Raw genomic sequence first — 25296 nt, 5'->3', positions numbered from 1 at the left:
TCTATCAAGGATTAAATCTCGCTTGGAACGTTGGCATCAGCCGCTTATTAGTAGAAGTGGATAGCTGCTGTGTTGTTCAGATGACCGCTAAGCAGGCGATTGTGCCTAATGCTTGCTATACCTTAATAGCGGCAATCCGAGAATTATTAAGTAGAAATTGGCAGGTTTCTATCACACACATCTACCGTGAAGCGAATTCAGCTGCGGACTTCATGGCTAATTTGGCTCTTTCAGTTCCTGTTGGTTTGCACTCATTCCATAACCCGCCTGTGGGTGTTTTTTCTATTATTTCGCAAGATAATCTTGGGGTTACTCATCCCCGCTTTGTTCCTGTCTAGCTCTCTCTGAGGAGCCCCATTTAATCAAAAAAAAAAAGAATGAGAAAATCAAAGTGTCCTTCTCCCAGAATATAGACCATTAACTTAGAGTAGGGTGCTCATATGTTCATATATTAATACAGATTCCCGCAGAACAGATCTTTGTTGTCGTCAACTTTGTCCTAGAGGTTCCATCACTCATACGAAAGGCAAGGGTTTCATGGGAGTGGAAGGAGAAAATGCCTTAGCTATATTATCTTTCTCCACCAAGTAACAGCAAGCCTTTTGACATTCTTAACTGATTTTAGTGGGTTACTTTGTGCTATTTTCAGGTGTATTTTTACAGCAATGGCATCAGCTTTCTATCTTGGCCCCTTATCTTTGCCTTTTGCCTTACGTGTTCAAAGTTTCGAAAGAATTCTCCCGACAGGACGCAAATTTAGAGAGTTGGAGAATTAAGTACTGATGAGGAGGAGTTTTTCTAGACAAGGCTGCATATTTTGGCATTTATTTTAATGCACAGATTTAAAAAAATAATAATTATTATTTGAGTACTTGTTATGAGAGACCTGAACTTTCAAATACTCGTAAATTAAATGTTTATGATAAGCTGATTGCATTTGTTTCGCTGAAGTTCATGACAAAATTTGACCCGATAAAAATTTTTGACTGAATATGAGAATGCGACATGTCAGTCAAATCATGCGTATTGAGATTTTTTTTTTTTTTTAAAGAAAAACTTGTATCCTTAAATGGTTATAGTCTCAGCATGCTTAACTATGAAGTTCTGAAGTAAACCACTTAGAGATATTAAGTTATTTAAATTCTTGCCACCGTTGTCTTTAGAGTGGTTGCTAGCCCCACAAGACCCCCTCACAGTGACATCTCAAACTTGATTTATCAAATTTTGCAATAATTTTTTCCCCAATAGTCTTAATTTTATAACCTTATATTCAAGACCCATAAGTCAGCTGGTCAGTTTTTTTATTATCATGAAGAAAAGAGTTTTGAATTCTGATGCAGTCTCCAACGTATAACCTTGGCTTTATTAAGACAATAAAAGCCACCAATACTTGTTTATTATCATGGTGTGTTTACTTCATGGAATAAAGAATGTGAATGAAGGAATGAGAATGAAACCTATGTTTATTTGGCAAAATATAATTTGAAAATGAGAATAAAATATGTGGTCCCACACAATTTAAAAATAAGAAATGAGAATCTCATTCCCATGAGGGGATTGTGAATGAAAATAAGAGAATGGAAATGGAATATATGTTTACTTTTGTATCCCTCTACTTGTTTCATATTTCCCAAATTACCTTCATTCAAATCACAATTAATTTTATTATTTTAAATGTCATTAATAATAATTATTATTATTATTATTATTATTAAATTTTATTAACTTTATTATTTTAGTTATTGTTAATTATTTTTATTATTATTTTTATTAATATTATCAATATTAACAAAAAATAATGATAAAAATAATTAATTTATCATTATTAACAATATTATCGTTATTGTTGTTGTTATTATTATTATTATATTATTAATAAAAATAATAATAACTAAAATAATAAAGTTAATAAAATTTAATAATAATAATAATAATAATAACAATAATAATAATAACAATAATAATAATAATAATAATAATGTAATTTTCATTATCTAGATACACGTATAAATATTATTATAAAAATGATATTAATTGAAATAATAATAATAATAATAATAAATGTTAATAATGATAATATTAATAAAATAATAATAATAATAAATGTTAATAATGATAATATTAATAATAATTAATAATAACTAAAATAATAAAGTTAATAAAATATAATAATAATAATAATAATAATAATAAATGTTAATAATGATAATATTATTATATGTTTACAATTTTTAGGTATGGATGACAAAATCTTTCATGTGTTTGGGGCCCCATGGGGCTCCACCCCAAATGGGGTGAATTTTGAATCATTTGTGGGGAATGGGGTGAGGAATGAGGGAAAAATAATCCCCAAATTTTTAATGGGGTGGGGTTTGGTTTTGTACTCCCCACCCCCACCCCAATCCCCATTGTATATAAATATTTTTTTCTAATTTTTATTTAATAATTTTTGTTTTATCAATTACAATGTTAGTTAATAAATTTTCTTTTTATATTTTTTTTACATAAATCGGCTATAAGTAAAAGAAAACCCTACAATATAATTTTTATTCAACTTAAAACATTATTATGTTCTCTTTTCTCTCTTAATATACTGCTCTCTTCAAACATTTTTCAATTTTGATATCCTTTCAAGATATTATTTCAAACATTTGGAGATTTTTTAAAATAATTTAAATACTTTATAATATGATAATGATTTTATTTAAGTCTTTAATTTTTAATTTATTGAAATTATGTATTTATATCAACTATAAAATAAATAAATGGGGAATGGGGTGGGGAATGGAGGTGAATTTTTTAATGGGGTGGAAAATGGGGTAGGCCTCCCCACCCCCACACCACCCCACCCCATTGCCATCCCTATTTTTAGGTGAGGATACTTTTAATAGAATGAGAATGTAACTGAAGGATTAAAAAAGAAAAATGTAAATTTCTCTGAATTATTGAAAATCCTAAAAAATACCCTTTAAAATTGGTTTGCATAAAAGATATAATTTTGAGAAGAAAAGCTTATGGTTATAGTTAAGTTATATAATTAACAAGTATAAAATTAAATGGATGAAGCAGATAATTGAAAAAAAAACGTTTACGGCAGTTGAGCTATGGCCAAACACCCTTGTAGTCCAGCTGCGGGTAATGAGACCCAAACAGGCCCTTAATCTGACATAAAGTATGCTAACTTGAAGCTTTATGGAATTTTTACAGGAGGCAAATAACTTCATATATATATATATACACACACACACACACACAAACACAGTCACACACACATACATACTAAAATAATTAGTTAATATATATAATTAGACGCGTATATGAAAAGATATAACCACATACACATAACATGTAATATGATCCAATAATTAGTTGCATGTACAACAGAGATGTACATATATATATATATATATATATATATATATATATATATATATATATATATATATATATACACACACACATATATGTTCTGAATCATTCTCATGTGCGGACAGTCTCCTTTTCTTTTTTTAATGCGAACATTTTGTTAAATTGTGCAGGCTGTCAAGGGATGAATATTTTGCGTAGCAACTCGTGCGGCACTTAGACAACTTTTAGCACAAAAGTTGTTAAGTCTATTGAACTTCTGACGCTAGATAAGTAAGGATGCTTGTGAGAAAGCTAGAAAGGAAAAAGCAATATGGCCAAACCAATTTTTTTTTTGTATATTAAATCATCTGGTATCCGAAGACCACATTGGGCTCCGACTAATCTAAATTCGAGCCAAGTAAGACCACTAGAGCAACAAATCTCTCCCAACAAGTATTACTTGTAAGAGAGAATACAAGAGAGCTTTACAAGGATGCTTAAGTTGCTAGTTGTGTGGTGTGTTGAGCAAAATAGTAGGTGCCATGCCCTATTTATAAAGTGACTTACCTAGGTCTAGAGTCTTCCACGCAACTTGTGCAACTTGCCTAATATGCCCTAGGTTCTAGAATACATAAGTGTAAAATTCTCTAGTTATTTACAAGTTATTGAGAGTTGTAGAAATTTCTAAAATCGAGTCAAGCTTGCTCACTTTAGCTTGTGAATTTGGGTTGCCTACTTGCTAAGCACACCACAGCTCATTAATTGTATGAGGTGACCCATTGTTGACCGCATCTCATCTTTAAGCAACAGACTTTTACTGAGCATACCCATATGCGTCAATTTAGCCTCCATTGGTGGCAAAATTGAGCGACATGTAACAGGGTGCTCTCATTTTATATATAAACCAATTTTGGGGCTTTAGGTGAATTGTTTTAATTAGACCTTTCAAAAAAATTTAAGGTCAAATATATGTGTTAATTTTACCAAAAATTCATTTATTTAAAATCAACTTTTCTAGCTTTTTGAGATGCAAAATTATTAATCAAATTTTATATTCTAATTTCACTAATATATTTTTCTCAATAGACAATAAAGCTAATCCATTTAATATTTCTTGCGATATAGTTGATCTTAATGTAATATGTAGTAGAGAAATGACTAGAAAACTCATCCTTTGGAAAAACTAAATCATTATCTTTAACCGTACCTTTCTCTACTAGGGAATCTCTTAATTTATTATCTTTATTTTCCCATCTACAAGATATTTAGTTTCATTTGTATTTTAATCTTCATTTACATATTTATTACAATCTCTTGTAAGGGTATTATCATAAATCTAATCATTATTATCTTCAATGTCATTTTTTCATTAACCGGTTCATCATCTTTTAATTGATTTTGAGTTTGTTCATCAATTATTGATTCTTCACTCAAATTCACATCTTTTTTTACCACTTTTGACAAATTTATCAAGAGCTCGTTTTTGAGATTAAACTAACTTTTTTATTCTTTTTTAAAAAAATTTTCATACTGTAATGCATATTTTCTAGTAGACATTTTTTTTAATGAAAGAAGAGTAGACAAGCAAACAAATATACTAGATAATTAAAAGAAAACAACCTTTGAACACAATAATATTTAAAAAAAACAATTGAATAACACAATTAATTAAGAATATAATAAAATGAAACAACTTGGATTTTAACTTTGATGGATTGATGCTTGAAGTAATAGTGATTAATGAAAATAGTTGATTTTTTTTATTTTTTAGACAAAAATTAAAGAAAGCATTTTTTTTCCTTAAGTACTTGAATGTGCCGTGGCTTTTTCTTTTAATTGATAAAAAGTATGAATGGATAATAAGTGAACAAATATGTCATTTTTATAGAGTTTTATAGGAAATAATGTTAAATAGAGATTTTGTAAACAAGATAAAAACTGTTAATTCTAACGTTAAAAAGAGATTTTGTAGGGATTTAATATATTATTTACAGAAAAGATTATTATAAAATAATAACACTTATAAATCAATAATCTAATAGTTATAATTTTTGAAAAAATTTGGGACCTTCATATGTAGTAAGACTCTAGGCAACTGCCTAAGTTGTCTAGAGGAAGAGTCGTGGCTTAGGATCCGAGATTAAAATTCGAGAAGGATTTACGATGTCGTAAATCAATTTACAAAATTATAAAAGTGGATTTACGACACCATAAATTGGTCTCGGACTTTAATCCTAGATTGAAAATTTTTTCTATTATAGATAATGTTTTAAGAATAGAAACAATGCACTTTAATAAAGTACGGAATTCCTTACTTGATAATATAAAAGCACATTTATTCTTAAGTGCGGGTGTTTACACAAAATTTCATGTAGATGCATATTTTTACGGTATAGCTAGTAAAATATTTATGCATTGCAACATTTTTCCTAGATCATAAAACCAATTGTCTGCACTAGAGAATAACTAGATATGTATTCACAGAAATTTATTAGTTTAGATAATCTATTTTCGCCTTCTCATCAAAAGGCTTTTGCACACTAGTAATAAACTAAAATTAAATATTTTTAATGTGTGTCTCATCACTTACTGAGAGTAGACCACTAGAGAGCAGATCTTTCATGTGTTCAACTTCATCATGGAGCTTCCAATGCTAGTGTTCGAGCAGATTTCTCCCAAGAATTAAATTCTATATGCAAATTTAGCTATGTTATTTTCCATTGTGAGTCTGTGATACTGATCTTTTGCATGGAGTTGGAAAGAGAAGATACCTAGCTTGGTTCGACTATCCAGCTCCACGTAAAAGGCCTTTAGGTTATAAAACTATTTTATTGGCTTACTCTGCCGTTTTCGAATGTATCTACTCTGCAATTGCGTTTTATTTCTATTTCAGGCACAAGGATATGTAATCCAATCAATATATCTATGTAGACTTTTACTCTATAACAAGATAATGCAACATTGACATTTATGCCGGCATCAATCTTTAAATAAGGTCGGGTCATGTGAGCTAGGGGCGGAACAAGCCAATCTTAGCACGAGGGGCCAAAGAATTTTTTCAAAAAAAAAATCAATAAATTTTTTAATATGAATAAGTAATTATTAATATAATAGAAAATAAAGTACTTTAATCAAAGTTCACATTTTGTTTCAAAACATACAGGCAAGTGAACAAATAAAATTATAAAATCTCCTAAACTTGAGCTTTGCGTTCTTTCGTGGAATAAAAATCAAATACAATAGATTTAATATAAAATATTAAGTATTAAACTATTTTTTTTTTCTTTACAGGGGTTATGGCCCATGCTGGTCCCTATATAGATCCACCCCTGATGTGAGCCAATTAGATAAGTCACCAAAAGACTTATCTAATTCAATTCTTCAAATAATTTTTTACTTGTAAGTTGTATATGTGGTGAATATAAAAGAGTAAAAAAATTAATTATTTTCTAAAAAATTCTTCAAATAAAAATATGTTCATATTATTTTGATCAAATTTTTTTCTCCACTAAAACAATAATAATGATAACAACACATCTCTTTCTTTATGAATTAGAAGATAAAAAATAATATAATACTAAATTAAATATTCTAAAAGCCTCTTCAAATAAGATTTTTCAAATTCATTTTCTCTTTTTAAAGAGCCTCTTAGAATATTTTTTTCTTACATGACTCTTGATGTTTGTTTTTTTGTCTGAAATCTGAATAGACCTGAATTAGTCTGGATTCTGAATAGGTCTAAATGTCTGAATCTAAATAATATGTTTGTTTTTTTGTCTGAATCTCAGAAAATAAGTATTAAGTTGTTTATTTTTTTCAACTTAAAAAGCTGAAAATATGTACTTTTACATTTGTATCCTTATTAAATTTGAATGTCAAATAAATAATATATTAAATACCACAATATTTTAACATTTATAAGTAAAACTATATTCAAGTGAATACATAATTATTTTAGAATTTCAATATATAAAATACCATAAATTTCAAATTTTATCGTATATAATATAAGAAAGAAAAAAGCAAGGATATTTTATGTGGGGTAAATATCTATGGGTAAGTTTTGGGATAGATATGGAAAATAAATTATAAAATAGAGATATTTTTTACATTAGCAAGTAATTAACTTAATTCAGATTTCTCCATTAAGTAAAAAGCCAAAAAAATTAGCTTATTTTATTAAGTCAAAATTATCTAAAAAGTCTCATTAAGTTATAAAAACAAACACCTCTAATTAACTTAATTAATTAAGTTAAGTCACTTTAAGTCATTAAGTTAAAAAACAAACGTCACCTTCAAATAATACATAAAATTTTTTTTTTTTTAGAGGATATAAAATCTCATTTAAATAGTTCGTTTAGTGATATTTTTAGTTTTCTTTATCTAGTAATACCTTATAGCAAATATAAAGTAGAAAGACTCGTTCCTATTTTGACACAAATATACAAAAGTATATGAACTTGAGAAAACATAAAATATTAGGGGGCCCAGATGTTATATCACCCCCATCTTCTATATCACAATCATTGAACAGTACTCATTTCCTTCTTTACCGCCATGCCCTTCTGTCTCTCGTAAAACTCACCAGCCCAACCCCCAAAAACTGAGTACTCCAATCGTCCAAAATGACGCACGTGCGCCTTTTGATTCTCTCTCTCTTACTCCTCTCTCTTTCCTTCACGCCCCCCCGCGCCGCCGCCACTACCGACTCCCACTTTGAAGGCTTCGACGCCGAAGACGACGTCGTCGAGGAGGACGACGAACAAACCCTAGACCTCCACAAACTCACCGATCTCCCCTTAACCCAATCCGATCCCTCATCATCACCACCCATCACAACAACCACTCCAGATACTAACCCAGATCCGAACCCGAACCCGACTCCCTCTCCCTCGGATCCCCAATCTAAAACCCCTTCCTCCTCCCCGTCCCAAACGACGTCGTTTGACTACTGGGACGAAGACGAGTTCGAAGGCGTACCTATCCAACACCCCGCTCCCGAAACCGACCCGACGTCAATTCCCGAAGATGCCCTCGCCGATCAAACCACTTCGGAAAGCAAAACGACGGGGGAATCCAAAAACGTGGCCGTTTCGAAGAAATCCTCGTCGTACAAGATCGAGATTGTCTGCGTTACTTTTTTGATCATGTTTGTGATTAATTACTTCACTGGCAAGCGCGAGAATGAGAATCTGGCGCTTGCTTGGGCGGCGAAGTTTGCGACAAAAGATTCGATTTTCGAGAAGAATTTCAGCTTGTTAGGCGTGGGAGAAGGCGATGACTCGCCGTTGCTGTTGAAGGAAGGGCAGAACGTGTTCAAATTCTACGCGAGCGGGCGGAGGTACTGTTCGGGGCTGTTGGCCACGATGGAGCTGAAGAGCAGGCACGATTTGATATCGAGGTTTTATAACATGATCGTGCCTTGCAAGGACGAGATCAGTTTCGAGGTTTATATGAACGACGAGGCGATGGATCACGTGGTGTTTGCTGTTGCGAAGAAGAAGGTGGCAAAGGCAATGCAGAAGGAAGTGAGGGATTTGAATAGGTTTACTGGTGGGTTGATGGCAGCGCCGAGTGGTGGTGGGAAGAAGTGGGTGGCGGATGAATTGGGTGTTGTTTCGGAGAGTAAGGAGGTTGCTGGGGATTTGATCACAGATACTGTGCTTGAACAGGTTAGTTTTTGATGATTTGTTAACTTATGTTTTTGAAATTGTCTGGTGTTTTGATTATTTACTTGTTTATTGCTGTTTTATGTAGTTGCTTGATCAAGATAGAAAGATAGTGTGGTTTTCTGATGATTAATGCGAGTGAATTAAGTTTGTGGTGACTTGTGTTGTTTCCCTATCTGGATGTATGAGTATATTTATGGAGAGAAAGGTGTCGTAGAAATGACTTTAGCTGAAAAAGAAAAATTAGACAAATGAACATTGCTAGTTTTTCATATTATTTTGTACTAAAAAGTAACAATCCAGCACAGACGCCCTTGAAAATTAGGGTAGGAGAGAGTTTTTTACAAGCTCATTATGGAAGAGGTTGTTATAATAGTGTCTGCTTTTTAGGAAACTAAAACATTTCGGATGTGAACAGTCTAAAATTGGCATCCGGTTCATTGTTTGAATTGAGATGTTTAGACCTAAGAAGCTTAGCACATATATATAACAAATGTCAGAACTCTCTGATGCAGACACTTGGAATTTTGGCCAAACGACAAAATTTCGTTAATTGCAAATATATTGATTTTGCAATTGTTCATACAGAATGTTCGTTAATTGCAAATTTTTATCTTGTCCGCTCAAGAGAATGGCCTTTTATGTACATTCAATTTGTCTTCTTTAGTCTTCCAGATGTAGACTATAAAGCCCAGCCGTTGGCTCATGTCAAGGGCTGAAATTTATGTTTGATTAAAATATACATTTAAGAAGAATAAGTTGTTTAGTAGCCTTAAATTTAGGAAAAGTTGCTCACTCTTCTAAGAAACTTCTCTCTTTCTCTTTGTAAAACAATGATCTTCTTCTCAACTGTGTTTTAAAAGTTACTTGATGCTTTCTCAATATCCATCATCGTCATTTCAATCTTTTCTATTTTAAGAAACCTCGGACTTCCAAAATATGCTATTTTATGACAACCAGCACATGGGTATCATAACCTTTTTTGGCTGTTGTTGCTGAGAGCACCTTTCATTTTTTTGACCGCTTTCCGAAATTACATACTTCAAAAAAGGGATAGCACACCAACCAATGAAACCCTTTAAACATCATTGTCAACAGCTGCCAGAAAAGATGTCCCAATCAAAGTTGCTGTTACTTTTTCTTCCTTCAGGTCTGTTTGTTTTAGGTAATCTGACATTTACAACCTCAGTACTCATTGGTGACCCTCCGTCAACCTTAGAACTTACTGGCAACCGTTGAATGCACTGGTGACCTTCAAGCCATGCCACTGACTCGCTGGGTTCATTAAACCTCAGCAGAGTCATCATTCATCAATACTCGCCAGAATTTCTATCAGCATTTGTTTTTGGGTTGGCAGAGTTATAATTAGAAAAGGAGGCAATAGGAATGCTTTGAGCTAAGAGTTGATGTTATCTTTGGTACTATTATTAATATTGATTCAACCTTCTGGGCCCCTCCATTGGTGACTCTTCTCTCTTTCTTTTGTGAAGTCTAATTCTATTTTGAATCCTTTAAAGTATGATGAAATCTGTTGTGGGTCTGGCCCATTGGTTTGGGGTCCTTGAGTGCATGGGTTCGAGTCCTAGCAATGGTTGGGACTCGATTCCCCTCCCAATAAAATTGGGTAGGGGTTTACTTATTTTCTTGTCGTTTGGGGTAGATTAGATATCTCTCCAGTATTAAGTTAGAGTTGAAATCCGGGTTGTGCCTTAATAGAATTATTAAGGAAAGTTCCGATTAATTTTTAATTGTAAATATCAGTAGAGCTCTGATTGTAATATATTAGTAAATCCCCCACACCCCCCCCCCCCCCCCCCCACAAACTTGTGGCTCTGGCTTTATTTCGTAAATTGCTCTCTTTTGGTTTGATAATTTTCCAATGAAACCAGAATCCTTGAGGTTGTTTTATATATTTTTCGTTAATTTATCCATTCAAGACTGAGTTTACGTAGAGCTGATAGAATTAAAAAAGTGATATAGTGCTGTGTTCTTATGGTCCAAGCTGGTTAGGACTTTTAAATTGAGCTGGGCAGCACCTGCAACAAGCTTTTCTGTTCTCTTGGGGAAAAAAAAAATCTGATGGTTAAAGGTAGGGGGAAGGCTTCTGACTTATGGGATTGCAAAGTTATGGCTATATTTTGGGTCCTATGGATTGAAAGAAACTTAAGAATTTTTAAAACAAAGTGATGGAGAATTACAGGTTTCTTTGGGACACTGTTAAAATCTGGCCTTCTCTGTGGGCTTCTATCTTTCCAAGAAATTTGATCATTCAAGTACATTTACAAGAATTGTTACATCAACAGTAATTTAGCGCATCAAATCCTTATTTTTCCATCTAGTAAAGATGGGAATAATCAGAGTGCGCACATCATTCATAACCTGAAAGCAGAAAATGCTTGAAGCAAGGAAACAATCATAAATAATGTTATAGCTCAGTAATATCACAACCTAGCAATTGTCCAGAGGATATAATTAGTTTATTCACCCATGCACCATCATGATTCATGAGCAATGTAGGCTAAGAACAAGTTTAACATGGACTAATGATAAGTTTGCTAAAGCACTAAACCCAGGCATAACATTCGTTGCAATACAGAAACTGTTATTATGATATCAAAACATACAAAATAAGATTTAGCTTAATGAGATTGTCTAGTCCCATTTCACAAACTACTTCCCTCTACTCATCTGTTAGTTGTCCCACAGCAGCCGCAAATCTATAGGGTCCGCACCGGGTTAGAAATTTGGCCTCCTCATCAGCAACTTTCTCAACTCTGTGCGACTGACTTATATTTTTGCTTTTTTCACCCGGTGGTAAGTTCTTAAATCCCAATCCTAGTTCTTTTTCGAACCTACATAAGAAACTTAAGAATTTTTAAAACAAAGTGACGGAGAATTACAGGTTTCTTTGGGACACTGTTAAAATCTGGCCTTCTCTGTGGGCTTCTATCTTTCCAAAGGTTAAAGATTTGTTTTTTTTTTTTTAATTAGTTGGAAAGCAGCTATGGTGTAACTTCATTTGTTGGAATTTTTGATCTTATTGGATTTACAGTTCTTGAGGTTGGGGATTTTGTCTTTTGTCTTCATGGACTTCTTGTCCGTATGTTCATTTCCTACATGTAATATACTTATTTTGTTTCTGAGCCGCTGCTGCCCCCCCCCAAAAAAACAAAAAAGATGCTTAATGTTTCTATTTTATAAGTGCACGAGCCAGTTGCTTGTACATTATTTTCTGTTTCATTTATGACTCATTCTCAGATTGTTTATTATTGCTTTATGCTTATTAGGTCATGTGGCAGTATGTCTTCTTGAATAGTCTGCATATATAAATTTTGCAATTGGTATTTTGCAGGTGTTCGGCGAAAAAGCTTTTGAAAAACATGGAAAGGATTTCATATCAATGCATTTTTCTGATCAACACCCTGGCACACATAGGAAGATGCTGTTGTTTAAGTTTGCCCTACCTGATGCCAACAACATGGCTGATATGACTCGATTGGTTGCTCTTGTACCCTATTACATTGATTTGATCGGACGTTACAAGCTCAGTCCACAGGTCTGTTAACTTATAATACCTTTTTTCTTAATTTGACTAATATGCCATGTTTAGTCACATTATTAACACTGAATCAACTACTGAATTGCAGGCTCGATCTAAAACAGAGGCAGCCAGACAGAAGGCAGCCCAAGAGGCATACAAAGAACTTCAAAATGCTAGGCAGGAAGCCTTGCAGAGAAAGAAGGCAGATAGGAAGAAGATGATTGAGGAGGCAGATGCAAAGCTATCTGCAGAGGCTATTCGCAAGAAGGAAGCGAAAGAGCGTGCTCGTCAGATGAAGAAAGCTGTGCCGAAGATGAAGATGACCCGAGGTCACTAGTCAATTTCCTGCTCTGTCATGTGGCACTCTGGAATTTGCCTTCTAGTTTTATCTCTATTTTTTGTGTCATACTTGGCCTACCTAGCCTTTACATAGGTTCTTGGCCTTCTCATGTATCCTCCTGGCAAATGTACTTTTGTCAAATTGTATTAGCTAGTCTCCAGCATTACCACATCTCTGTGGTTTTTGAAGTGCACCCAAGTTTAGTCCTTTAGAAACCTTTATAAAGCTTATCATGGACACCTGTTTTACATAGTTTTGGAGCATTTTCTTAGCGATATTATACTTTTCGGTGCTTTAATGTCTGATTCGTTTGTTGGAATACTTACCCCAGTTAAGTAATTTTCTCGGTATATAGATTTTTTTTCATCTCAGGTAACGAATGAACTGAATTATTCTTTGGGTAGTTATCAAGTTCTTCGTAGATTATTTTATTGAATGAGAATACAGTTCTACCAAACACAGCCGTACAGGAGCCGGCTACTTTGCATCAGTGATTCCAAATCCCCCAATTTTGTCTTTACCAAACTGACCGTTCGATATTATATAATGGATGGCGATTGAACACATAGGCAAGTGAGAGTAACCTAATAAACAAGTTAAGAGCCGGTCACCAAAAGTTCTACAATTATATGGTACGCAGTTATAAGTAACTGGTTGAAAACAATTAATACATTCTTAAATGGAAGAACCAGTTAGGTGGAAGTCAACGTTACATGCCAATTTCCGTTGGAATAAAATTCACATATAATGAATGCGACAAAGATAAAATAAGTTCGTGAATAAAGTAGCCAGTATACGTATGAATTAATTAAAGGTTTCAATTTGCTGATAGCCCTACGAACTTCTCCCCTTTCTATTTTGGTACTTCTTCTCAATATGGGCAATCTCAACCGTCCGATTTGCCTTAATGATCTGCAGGCGGTTGGAATTGACCATCCCAGAACGACCTCTGTCGGCTTCCACCTGGAACCCTTTGACCAAGTTGCCAAGATTTTGAAGGAGATCAGCGCATCTCGTAATGCCTAAAAGGTTTCCATTTTGAGTTTTTATTTTTTTCCGAATTATAAATCCCTGTCTCTATTTTGGTGATTTACACACGCATATATAGATTCTTGTAGGCTTTTCAATTTATGAAGAAGCAAGAAGAGACCAAACAAGCACAACTAGCTGCAAATGCTGCTGAATATAAGGCCATGAGATGCTAACTTTTGAGCTGCGTTCATTATTCTTGTTCGACGTTTTTAAAGAATATATTCCTCCTTGTTGTGGCCTAGAGGAATATAATCTTTTATTTTAACTGGATGCTAATATTTCAGTTTGGAGAAAGAAGTAATTTGCAAAGTTTTCGTTTTTGTTTTTGGGTTGGCTTAGTAATTTTTGTTACAGGCATGTTTATGAATATGACTAGCACTTGTTACAGGCTGAAAATGAATTATCACAAAGCGAGAAACCAAGAGGTTGAAAAATGCAAGAAGAGTCATCATAAGGCAGGAGCAAGGTTGATGAGTTACCGAAGAACAGATTAAAGCACAAAAGCGAAGATAGAGAGGGGGAAGGCTGAGATAGAATGTGAACCAATCAGGGTGAGAGCAATGGCAAAAGCAGAAGGGAGAGCACATTAAGCAAAGCTTACTGAAGATGTGTAATGGAGAATGCAAATGGATCGTGCAAATGCAGAAAGAGGAAAATGGATTGCTGCCATAAACACTGCCTTTGACCATACTAGGGGTATAAATTCAATTTAATTCAATGTAATTGAAAAAAGCTTAAATAGTTGAACTGTTTACAACTAATGCTTTGATGGTATTATAATAATATCTCCTAGTTGATTTTAGTTTGATAATGCGATTTCTTAGTAGACAAGGTTCCAAATAATTCCTTAGGTACCTTGTTGTTTGAACAACCCACATCCACTACCTGCCGCTTCTCTAAACATAATTATATATGCTATCAGTTGCACTTCCACTATTAGATACCATTCTTTTGCCAGAAAGGATATTCCAATAGTTTAGCTTAACGAGAACATGTATTAAATACTATGCTTAATGTTGTTATGATGTCACCTGTTCAAATGTTATTACATTCAAACTTGTTGCTTTGTATGTATCTGTCTTGTGCAGGGGGTTTATAAGCCATATTAACCGACCAAAATAAGCTGGTTGCTGCTGTTGGGAGAGCGACTGCTCTTGCAGCAGGGATTTACACAACACTAAGTAAATAAAATTCTTACTTGAAGATTTGCACATGTACTGTTTCATACATGTGTGGGATTTGCCTGTTGAAGTTGAGGATATGTTGATGTGACTTTAAATGGTGTCTATTTTATTCCAAAGGTACACGAGTGAAGCTCAACACTAATCGTTGTGGTGATCTTGATTCAGCAATGGCACACCATATTATTGAAGTCCTGGAAATTCCCTTTGCCCGACGAAGAGGAATGCTTTAAGCTCCTAAAGCTCTTTTTGGACAAGTATATCATTGAAGCGAGAACAAAAAAAGTTGGTTTGGTTCACAAATTGTTCAAAGGTCAACAACAAAAGATAGAGATTAAGGGCTTCACTGATGATATGTTAATGGAAGCAGCTATAAAAACTAGAGGATTTTTTGGAAGGTAGGTTACAGAATTAATGGCAAGCATCCAAGCAGGTATTTACAAAAGTGAGAATTGTGTGCTTGATCCATTCCTCTTCCATGGAGTTGTAAATTATAAAGTACCGGAGCATCAGTGGAGAAGGAAACTTGCAGTCACAGGCTGAGGTAGCAAGTGACAGATTCACAATTAAGATTCTTTATTTTAATAAGGCATTTTTGACATGTGGGCTAAAAGAAAAGATTGATTAGCATCTCCATTGTTTAACACGTATCTGATGTTAAGCTATTTAGAATGGTGCATCTTTCTATTGTCGGCACCTTCATGTTGACTTATCTCATTCTTTTTTGTCTTTTTCTTTTTATTACATCGCCATATCCCCAGTTTCTTTAGGGGTTTTTGTTTGCTCTGTTACTCAATCCTGATAATTGTTGTCAAGTAATTTACTGGTATAATAATAAATTTTCAGTTTACTGTTGTTATTCTTCTCTCTTTCTTTATCCCTTTTACTCTTTACATTTTTTTTTATCTCATTTCTTTCTCCAAACTTAGTGTAATGAAGAACCATCTGTAAACAATGGAAAATCCTCTTGTGAATGACCACTCGAATATTGGAGATAATGGTGTAGTGTCGCAAATGATTATCCAAATATTAGAGGAAAAGCTCTCCAGAATAACCCGCTTTGAGGTCACTGCAGCAGCACAGAAGGCAAAAGAAATTTGATCATTCAAGTACATTTACAAGAACCGTTGCATCAACAGTAATTTAGCGCATCAAATCCTTATTTTTCCATATAGTAAAGATGGGTATAATCAGAGTGCGCACATCATTCATAACCTGAAAGCAGAAAATGCTTGAAGCAAGGAAACAATCATAAATAATGTTACAGCTCAGTAATATCACAACCTAGCAATTGTCCAGAGGATATAATTAGTTTATTCACCCATGCACCATCATGATTCATGAGCAATGTAGGCTAAGAACAAGTTTAACATGGACTAATGATAAGTTTGCTAAAGCACTAAACCCAGGCATAACATTCGTTGCAATACAGAAACTGTTATTATGATATCAAAACATACAAAATAAGATTTAGTTTAATGAGATTGTCTAGTCCCATTTCACAAACTACTTCCCTCTACTCATCTGTCAGTTGTCCCACAGCAGCCGCAAACCTATAGGGTCCGCACCGGGTTAGAAATTTGGCCTCCTCATCAGCAACTTTCTCAACTCTGTGCGACTGACTTATATTTTTGCTTTTTTCACCCGGTGGTAAGTTCTTAAATCCCAATCCTAGTTCTTTTTCGAACCTACAGGAATTCAACGGATATTAATACCTATCATTCCTAACATATTGTATTTCAACTAAATCAATTAAAACTTCACTTCCAGCTTACTAACCTCTCTTGTACTGCATGCCCTTTCATCATTTGCCTTTATCCAATGTATCCAACGTACAGCTTCCTCACTGAACATTCAAAGATTTCAACAAAAACCTCTCATTAAGAAAAAAATAAGTTCAATCTTTCTATGTGAAAAAAAATAATTGATCGATGACCTTTTTTTCGAGTTATTTCACAAACTTACAAGAAGCTGACAAATCCATAGCTATTTTGCATGGCTCTATTTCCTTCACCATTGACAGCAATCATCGTTTCAGTACAGCTATCAGAATTGAATGCCTTCTGCTTACGAACTGTCCCCAATTTCATTCCTGCATTACAATGCTCTAAAATGAATTATAAATTCCACTTAAACGGCTATTCTCTTCCTTCGTGGCTTCAAATCAGCGATTTCAAACTTAATTATTCAGATATCATATAACCATAACAAATTTAAATTACATCTAATTATTGATAATTGCTATATCATCTATATTGTACAAGCAATTTCGTTATAAGCAGGCCAGCTAAAAGGGCAAACACAATAAAACCTATTTCTATAGCATTAACAACTGAAAAAAAAAAAAAAAATTACCGAACAATGTACCGAGGGTAATAAGCTAGTCATACACAATAAATCAAGCTAATCGTACAAGCATGCGCAGAGCTACTCCCGAAAGGCTAAATGTTCAGGCATACAGCCCAAAACCTATTGTATGCCATAAAGGCCCCAAAAACTAAAATCTAAATCTGCATATGATTCAGAAAGGGTACATGTAAGGGAGTATAAAAGCTACTAAGCAGAACACAAATTTTTCTAAAAGTGTAGCCAGAACTTTATCTCAACACTCAACAGACTAGTTAATCACAGAAAATTACAATTTTTGGTATAAATAATTACTATTCAGAACTTACATAAACTCTAAACTTACACAAAATAAATACAGTTCAGTGATTATAAAAGGTTATGGTTCAGGAAAACAAATTACAACTTAATTACAGAGGTAATATAAAAACTAAATTATGGAAGTTATTAAATTACTCCTAAAAAATATGATCCAGAGGCCAAACACTTAAGAAATTATATACTCTTTCATAGTGGTGACAAACACTAGGTTGTAATACTAAAAAACAAATAATCATATGGTTAATTAACAACTAAACATAAATTTCAATACAGATTACATTAAAAAATAAAATAAACCACAAGCTAGTTTAATTAATGGTTTAATAAAACTCTAACCATTTTCTTTCGATAACAATATAAGAATATAATTAATATCTAGTTCTTATCAATCTTAATCAAATCATTTAACCAATTCTGTTGAACTAAAAGACAATGTCAGACATGGCTAAGAAATTTATGGATTACAATTATATTAGTGCAGACATTACCAAAACAGATGCTTAAGAATTAATTATAATAAGATAAAACTATTTGTTGGAAAATATTCCACTCCCAGATTTAGTCGGGTCAATCCTGATTAGCTACAATATCTTCTGGTTGATCAGCAACAAAAACTCCTTCTAAAAAGTAGATAGAAATTATAAGAAAATGCAGCAACCTTAAATAAAGAACATAAGCTCAAAACTACATATAACATTTCATCCAATTCTAATAAACCTCCCAACTACGACCATTTCCTTGTATAAGAATCGTTCTCAAGCTTCTTGCTTCCCCAAACTTCTTCAGTTTCATGAAAACCCAGCACACACCTTAGTTTGCTTCCACTGCACTCATTCTTTTCTTTTGTTCTTGTTTCTTCTCTCTCTGTTGTTTAATACCCACATAACTTAGTTAATAACATAAGCTTCCACTAAGCTAATACAATTTAAATACAAAGGGGTTGTCCCAATCTACACTTCTTATCCAACTTAACTCAGTCTTTAAATTAAATTTGAATCTAAAAATTAATATAAATTCAAAATATTAAAAGAGATAAAGACGTAACACAATTGGGATGTTACAGAAGCAGGCTGATAGAGATCCAACACATTTGCATAGTGTTGATGGATATATATTAGATTTGCAGATGGAAAATGGAGATAATCCAGATGACACAATGAACATATGGTATGCAATGTGTGGACTGCTTGTGATTATGATTAAGAATGCGATTGTGGAAAATAAGTTTAGATTGCTTGTAGAGCTGCAGGTGGTCTTTTGCAAGCCAAATACTTGGTGTAAATCAAAATAATGTGCAACAATTAATAGTGAGTGATTTTGTATTAAAAGCTGCCCTGATTAAAACTGACATGATTAATCAAAAGGTTTTGTACACACAGGCTAGATTTTGCCTAATTCCTGGGCATATAAGGAGTTTATTTCCATTTTCCATCATAGGAGATATAGAATAAGTAGTTGGCTCTGTGAATTTCAACAGCCAGGGATGACAAGTTTGTAATCCTATATCACATAAGGAGGTTATGACAACACAAATTACTTTTATTATGACTTCAAAACATACACAAGATTACATACCATATTAATTTCGCTGAAATGACAAAAGGAAAAACAGCCCACACAACAACAGTTGTCATTATTTAACCACAAAAATATGCCGAATTTTGTTTGACAGTGTAGAACCTCTAAGAAATAAGCCAGAACAACTTGGTTTGAAGTCTATGGAGTTGTTGCAGTATCAGTGACATGTACAATCGAGATAAAACTAGACATATACGAAGATACTTATTTAATGGTTAAGCTTTTGGGATCCAGTGAAATCAATTCTGAAAGCCTCCATAGAGAAATAATCAAAGTGAATAAATTTAAATCTATAATACGCTAACTATAAAAAGAAACCCGACTTACATCTACATTAGACAAGCAAACACCCCTATACTGTGTGTATCCTGTTCTATAATTTCATCCCATTGTATAATTTCAGAGCCCCAATATACCCACTATAAAATTACACAAATTAATTATTCACAAGCACGCTAACTAACACCCTCAAGTTTGCAATTCTTATGAAAAACTTACCTCAATCTTCACTTACACGTTCAATGACCAGCATTTGAATCTCCACCGACGATTTGATCTTCATCAAATCCCCTTCAATACGGCCCGTGTACGAGTTCTCTTCTCAGTTCATTGATGGACGACGAGATTTCCAACTTCTCCTCTATTACCCCAACGTCTGGATATAAAAAGCCTAGTTAACGACTTACCATTAGAAACCCCTTAATGACACGACGCCGACGATTTTTCTAACCGACTAACCCTATTTTTTTTTTTTCTTCTGAAAACGCTGGTAATGCCAGTAACCAGTTAACATCTTTATTACCATACGTTAGTTCAGAGCCGTTGGATTTTTCTCTTTGCAATCTAACGGCCAAAAATCGGTAATTCCAAATCACGTATGCACTGCAGCTGGATCCTCTACTTCGCCAATCAATTTAGCTATGTTTTTGTGGACAGATGTCTGGTACCTGCCATCTTGCAAATTATACAATTAGAAGTCAAAATCCCAAATTGAAACCCAATTATCAAAAATCAGCCACACATCTAAGGCTTTAAACTCCTCTAATCACCCCCTACGTCGGCGACACAACCCAAACAATCCTGCTCGCATCTTGATCGTCATCGATGTTCAGCCGGTAAGTTGTACGCCGCACGCCATCGACGTTCCAGACGAGCAGCCGACGTTCTAGAGTTTACCGCGGAGTTCACTGTCGGATCGTAGCATGACATAGATGCGCTCGTCGAGGCTAAGTTTTACGAGATCCAAGGGCTCCTTCACTGGCCATTCTTGCTCTCTCTCTCTCTCTCTCTCTCTCTCTGTCTCTCGAATTGGATGCTGTGCAAATGTCTTCAATTTAGTCACTTGAAGATGGTTTGGGAATGGCGTCATATTATGTAGAATGCTACATTGCTTAGGTACGTCCAGCCTTCTACATAATTAATAAATTGGTTACTTTTGTTCTCGTTAATTGTAAATTTTATGATTTTTTTTTTGTTGTAAAAATTGCTATAAAGCCCCAAATTCGAATTTAATCCAGACCAATCTGAATGCAAATTCATCCGAAATATTTATCCGATTCGATTTATTTATTTCGGATTGGATCGGATCAAATTTGAAGTTTGGATTGAAATCAGATGATTTTTTTTTCAACCCGAACCATTCAAAATCCAATCGGATTAATCCGAATCCAAAATTGCCCAACCCTACTTGCAGGAACTGGTCGGAGTAGGGCTTGGCGGCCTATCTTACATTCGCAATACCACATCTGTGTTATTTTTAATCCTACAATTTTTGCGCGATTGTTTTTCGAACTTAATGATTTAAAAGCAAAAAATCCCTAGGAGTAATTCATGTTCATGGAAGAAAATTGGCTAACGCTTGGTGTGAATCATAAATTAACGGTTCAACTTATATAATAAATGACGATTTAGAGTTTTTATAACTTTATATAAGTTTATTTAAAGTTCATTTTGTAAAAAAAAAATAATTTTAAGTAAATACACTAAATTTTAACATTATTTGTTAATAAGCATACATATTATTAAAATCTTACAACTATTTTTATCATGTGATTTTCTGGTAGTGTCTATTGGTACATGACTTATTTTTGTCATGTGATTTTCTGTTAGCAAACATTAGTATATTTTAAGTAGAATTTTTAAGATTGAAATGAGTTATTTTAACTCTCTTCTACTTTTCAAAAAAAAAAAAAAAAAACATACGAGAGTAAGGTTATAAAACTTTTTTATTTTTTTAATAGTGAAAAAGTTAACTGACGAGTCGTTGACTCAGGCAATAGCATTTCTTAAATAATAAATAAACAAAATTAATAGCCAAAGAAAGTTTCTAGTGACTAATCTTTCCACAAAACAAACAAAACCCGTTTACTTCAACTGATATTCCTTTTACATAGGAACCCGCCATGTCTCCTAAGCAACAATTCCTCTCTTCATTCATCTCCAATCATGCGCACGGCATCCTTTCATTCTCGTAGCAGTAACAGTAACGGTAACCACCCCGTGTCCTCTTTCTCTCTATCGTTGTTGTTTTTGTTGCTTGCATCAGTATCAGCATCAGGGACTGTCCCAAAAGCTATGTCAAAGCCAGCAACAGGCAATTTTGACAGAGGCCCCGTCATACCCACAACCCCGTTAGTCACTTTCTTGGAGCATGTACAAGAAACTGCTCTTGCAACTTTCGGGCAAAAAGACTTTGATCCAAAACTTTACGTTGATTTGTCGTTGAAGTCCAATCTTTCCACAACTGTTACCGCTTTTCACAAGCTACCGAGAAATGCAACTGGGTCAGTTTCGATTCCTGATTTCAAGGAGTTTATGCACGAATATTTTGATGGTGCCGGAAACGATCTTGTGTACGCTGAACCACCAGATTTTGTGCCCGAACCGGATGGGTTCTTGCCTAAGGTGAAGAACCCTCAAGTGAGAGCATGGGCTCTTGAGGTGCATGCTTTGTGGAAGAATTTGTCCCGGAGAGTTTCCTGTTCGGTATCAGAGCGGCCTGAGTTCCACACTTTGCTTCCCCTGCCTGGACCGGTTGTTATTCCAGGTTCCCGGTTTAGAGAGGTCTACTATTGGGATTCTTACTGGGTTATCAGGTTAGTTTTTGTATTTGTTCTATTTTTAGTTTTTTGTATTTGTTTTATTTTCCCTTTTTCGATGCCAGTCCAGTGACATTGTAAGACAATTTTTTTTTTCTCTAGTGTTAAGTGCTTTTGTGAGGCTAAAATTTTTTATGGGTGTGATTCAATGTGCGTGCAGGGGCTTGCTAGCAAGTAAGATGTATAAGACAGCGAAGGCAATTGTGACTAATCTCATTTATCTTATTGATACATACGGTTATGTCCTTAATGGTGCAAGAGCTTATTACACCAACAGGAGGTAATGTTTCTTCTTGTGTTATCCAACTAATTTTGGTTCCAACATCTATTGTATTAGTTACAACTGTCAAATCATGCTTCTTTGTCATTCAGTTTCCCATCATACCAAAGTTTTTGGCATAGCGTCTGCAGTGTCTTCTGCAATGATACATGTCAAATGTTCCCATCTTTCTGACCATGTATCATATATGCTTTCTTTTCAATCTGTGCACCATACTTGCTATTGACATAACATGGGTTTATGTCTTGCAGCCAGCCTCCCCTTCTCAGTGCAATGGTTTACGATATTTACAATCGAACTGGTGACTTGGATTTGGTCAAAAAGGCTCTTCCTGCCCTGCTCAAAGAACATCAATTTTGGAATTCGGGTATACTGAATATATACTTAATTTACATGAACAGCTTGATTATCCTCCCCTACGCAAGTTTCATTTCTCTGTTTGCTTGAATGTAATTATGTAGCTGATATACATGTTAATGTATTGTAGGAATACATAAGGTCAACGTCCAAGATAATCGAGGTAGAAATCATACATTGAGTCGGTATTATGCAATGTGGAACAAACCGAGACCTGAATCTTCAACCACTGTATATTCTTCTTTCCATCAGAATTACCTGAGCATGAGGTGCGAAAAGAAATTTTGTTAGGATAAATTTTAACGTCCTTCCTCTACCAGGATAAGGTGCATGCTTCTAAGCTCTTGAATGCTTCTGAGAAAGAGCAATTTTATCGCGAATTGGCTTCCGTTGCTGAATCAGGATGGGATTTTAGTACCAGATGGATGAGGTAATTAATTATCTTGCATCAAACCAATATCTGTTAGGCAAACACGACATAATTAAGTTCAGTTGGAGAAAAGTCATTTCCTCTACTGTGTGATTCAATTAATTAATTATCAGACAAAACTCAGTTGACAAGTTTCTGGAGTTTAATTGTCTTCTTGCAGGAATACTTCGGATTTCACCACATTGGCAATAACATCAATATTACCTGTTGATTTAAATATATTTATACTCAAGGTAAAAGTCTCTGCCTTCTTAGTAAGTCTAGAGACTTGGAAGTCCATCCATTTTTCCCCCCCATATTTAAGTGATGTTTGTATGTTGAACCAGATGGAACTTGACATTGTTTCCATGGCACAAATTGTTGGAGACAATAAAACAGTTGAGAGTTTCTTGAAATCTGCTCAAGCAAGGAAAGAGGCAATAGACTCTGTTTTCTGGAATGAAGAAAATGGGCAATGGCTGGATTACTGGATAAGTAATGGAACTGGTAGCCAGGTAATTGCCTGAATGTGATGTTTATTAGCTAAGACATAACTTCCTCAGCTGTGTTTTTTTTTTTTTTCTTTCCCTGAATGTTATCACTTTAATACGTGTATTGTAGGAATGCCAAAGATGGAAAGCTTCAAACCAAAATAATAATGCATTTGCCTCAAACTTTGTACCCATATGGATTGATTTATTCAATTCTGGTTTGTAACCCTAACTGGCTATAGAAGTATGCCTTTTAATAAATAGGGATTCTTAAGTTGAATAGTTGATGAATATTGAGAATGCTTTAATGAGAATATTGTTTATTCTGAAGCATTTTATGTTATCCAGATACTTGTATAGTGGAGAAAGTCCGAAAAAGCTTTCAAAGTTCAGGCTTACTCGGTGCTGCTGGAATTGCAACTTCTTTGACAAGATCAGAAGAACAATGGTAATAATTAATTAGTAACAAATTCAATATTAGCATTTGAATTAGATTTTTCTTTATATTTGTTGGCTATTACTTAATGTTACCAAATGAAACAGGGACTTTCCTAACGGCTGGGCGCCACTTCAACACATGATAGTAGAAGGTTTGGGTAAGTCAGGATCACAAGAAGCAAAGTCAATGGCACAAGACATTGCTATGAGGTGGATCAATACCAATTATGTTGCATACAAAGAAACTGGTGCTATGCATGAAAAATATAATGTAGAAAAATGTGGAGATATTGGAGGTGGTGGTGAATACATACCCCAGGTAGTAAATAATTGTTTATTCTTTCAAGTGTATCTATTAAACTTAGGTGCCTAATGTCTTAACAATGAACATCTATGTACCTCATTTGCTCTGATGAATTACAGACTGGTTTTGGTTGGTCAAATGGAGTCGTGTTGGCGTTCTTGGAGGAGTTTGGGTGGCCAGCAGATCTGAAGATAGGTTGCAATGGAGTTCTGCTCTGAAGAGATGAGCTTTGACTTGGTTTATAACTACCGACCTAATTATCTTGGATTCTCTCCCTTCTTTTTCATGTCTTGTCAATTCTATTGAACGTGGGAACTTGATATATTATGTACATTCATATTTTGCATTTTCTAGCAAAAGAAAGCAAACTATTCTTATTTGATGGTTAATGGAGAAGCTGAGGAAATTAATAAAATTTCAAATTTGTGGCCTTCTTAATTTGTGCTGCTGGAATTGCAACTTGTTTAGCAGCAGAATCAGAATAACAGACCAACGGTGGTAATCTGATTTTTGAGAGCATTGATAGTTAAATAATGTTCCATTCCAAAGCAGGTGGGGTTAGT

At 34.2% G+C, this 25296-nt stretch overlaps 2 protein-coding genes and 2 long non-coding RNA genes across 9 annotated transcripts; 3 read left to right on the top strand and 1 right to left on the bottom strand.

Moving 5' to 3' along the window:
* Positions 1-7890: 7890 nt before the first annotated feature.
* LOC18042355 (uncharacterized protein At5g49945) lies at positions 7891-13252 on the top strand. The gene is made up of 3 exons (XM_006431628.2): positions 7891-9020; positions 12370-12573; positions 12665-13252. Exons 1-3 carry the CDS (start codon positions 7974-7976, stop codon positions 12893-12895), a joined length of 1482 nt encoding a protein of 493 aa, XP_006431691.1. The 5' UTR covers positions 7891-7973; the 3' UTR covers positions 12896-13252.
* A 455-nt stretch (positions 13253-13707) lies between these two features.
* On the top strand, positions 13708-15045 carry LOC112098241. Of its 2 annotated transcripts, XR_002905316.1 has the most exons (4): positions 13708-13927; positions 14007-14227; positions 14319-14626; positions 15019-15045. It is a non-coding gene; the product is annotated as an uncharacterized LOC112098241 (long non-coding RNA). The 2 variants fall into 2 exon arrangements; XR_002905315.1 differs by lacking the exon at positions 13708-13927 and having other exon boundaries at positions 13942-14227.
* A 1253-nt stretch (positions 15046-16298) lies between these two features.
* On the bottom strand, positions 16299-20184 carry LOC18043088. 4 transcript variants are annotated; one of them, XR_002905314.1, is made up of 5 exons: positions 19855-20072; positions 18496-18642; positions 17077-17203; positions 16891-16957; positions 16299-16799 (listed from the first exon to the last, which is right to left on the bottom strand). It is a non-coding gene; the product is annotated as an uncharacterized LOC18043088 (long non-coding RNA). The 4 variants fall into 4 exon arrangements; XR_002905311.1 differs by having other exon boundaries at positions 17077-18642; positions 19855-20184; XR_002905313.1 differs by having other exon boundaries at positions 17077-18642; positions 19871-20184.
* A 112-nt stretch (positions 20185-20296) lies between these two features.
* Positions 20297-25148, top strand: LOC18043087 (probable trehalase). Of its 2 annotated transcripts, none has more exons than XM_006431622.2 (12): positions 20297-20751; positions 21902-22451; positions 22615-22734; positions 22986-23101; positions 23222-23322; positions 23412-23521; positions 23682-23754; positions 23848-24015; positions 24122-24209; positions 24340-24439; positions 24535-24748; positions 24853-25148. In XM_006431622.2, exons 1-12 carry the CDS (start codon positions 20736-20738, stop codon positions 24949-24951), a joined length of 1755 nt encoding a protein of 584 aa, XP_006431685.1. In that variant the 5' UTR covers positions 20297-20735; the 3' UTR covers positions 24952-25148. The 2 variants fall into 2 exon arrangements, with proteins under 2 accessions (XP_006431685.1, XP_006431688.1); XM_006431625.2 differs by having other exon boundaries at positions 21750-22451.
* The last annotated feature ends 148 nt before the right edge of the window (positions 25149-25296 follow it).

The sequence above is a fragment of the Citrus clementina genome, unplaced genomic scaffold (genome assembly GCF_000493195.1).
Source record: "Citrus clementina cultivar Clemenules unplaced genomic scaffold, Citrus_clementina_v1.0 scaffold_5, whole genome shotgun sequence".
Classification (NCBI taxonomy): domain Eukaryota; kingdom Viridiplantae; phylum Streptophyta; class Magnoliopsida; order Sapindales; family Rutaceae; genus Citrus; species Citrus x clementina.
This window is presented reverse-complemented; position numbering and strand designations above follow the sequence as displayed.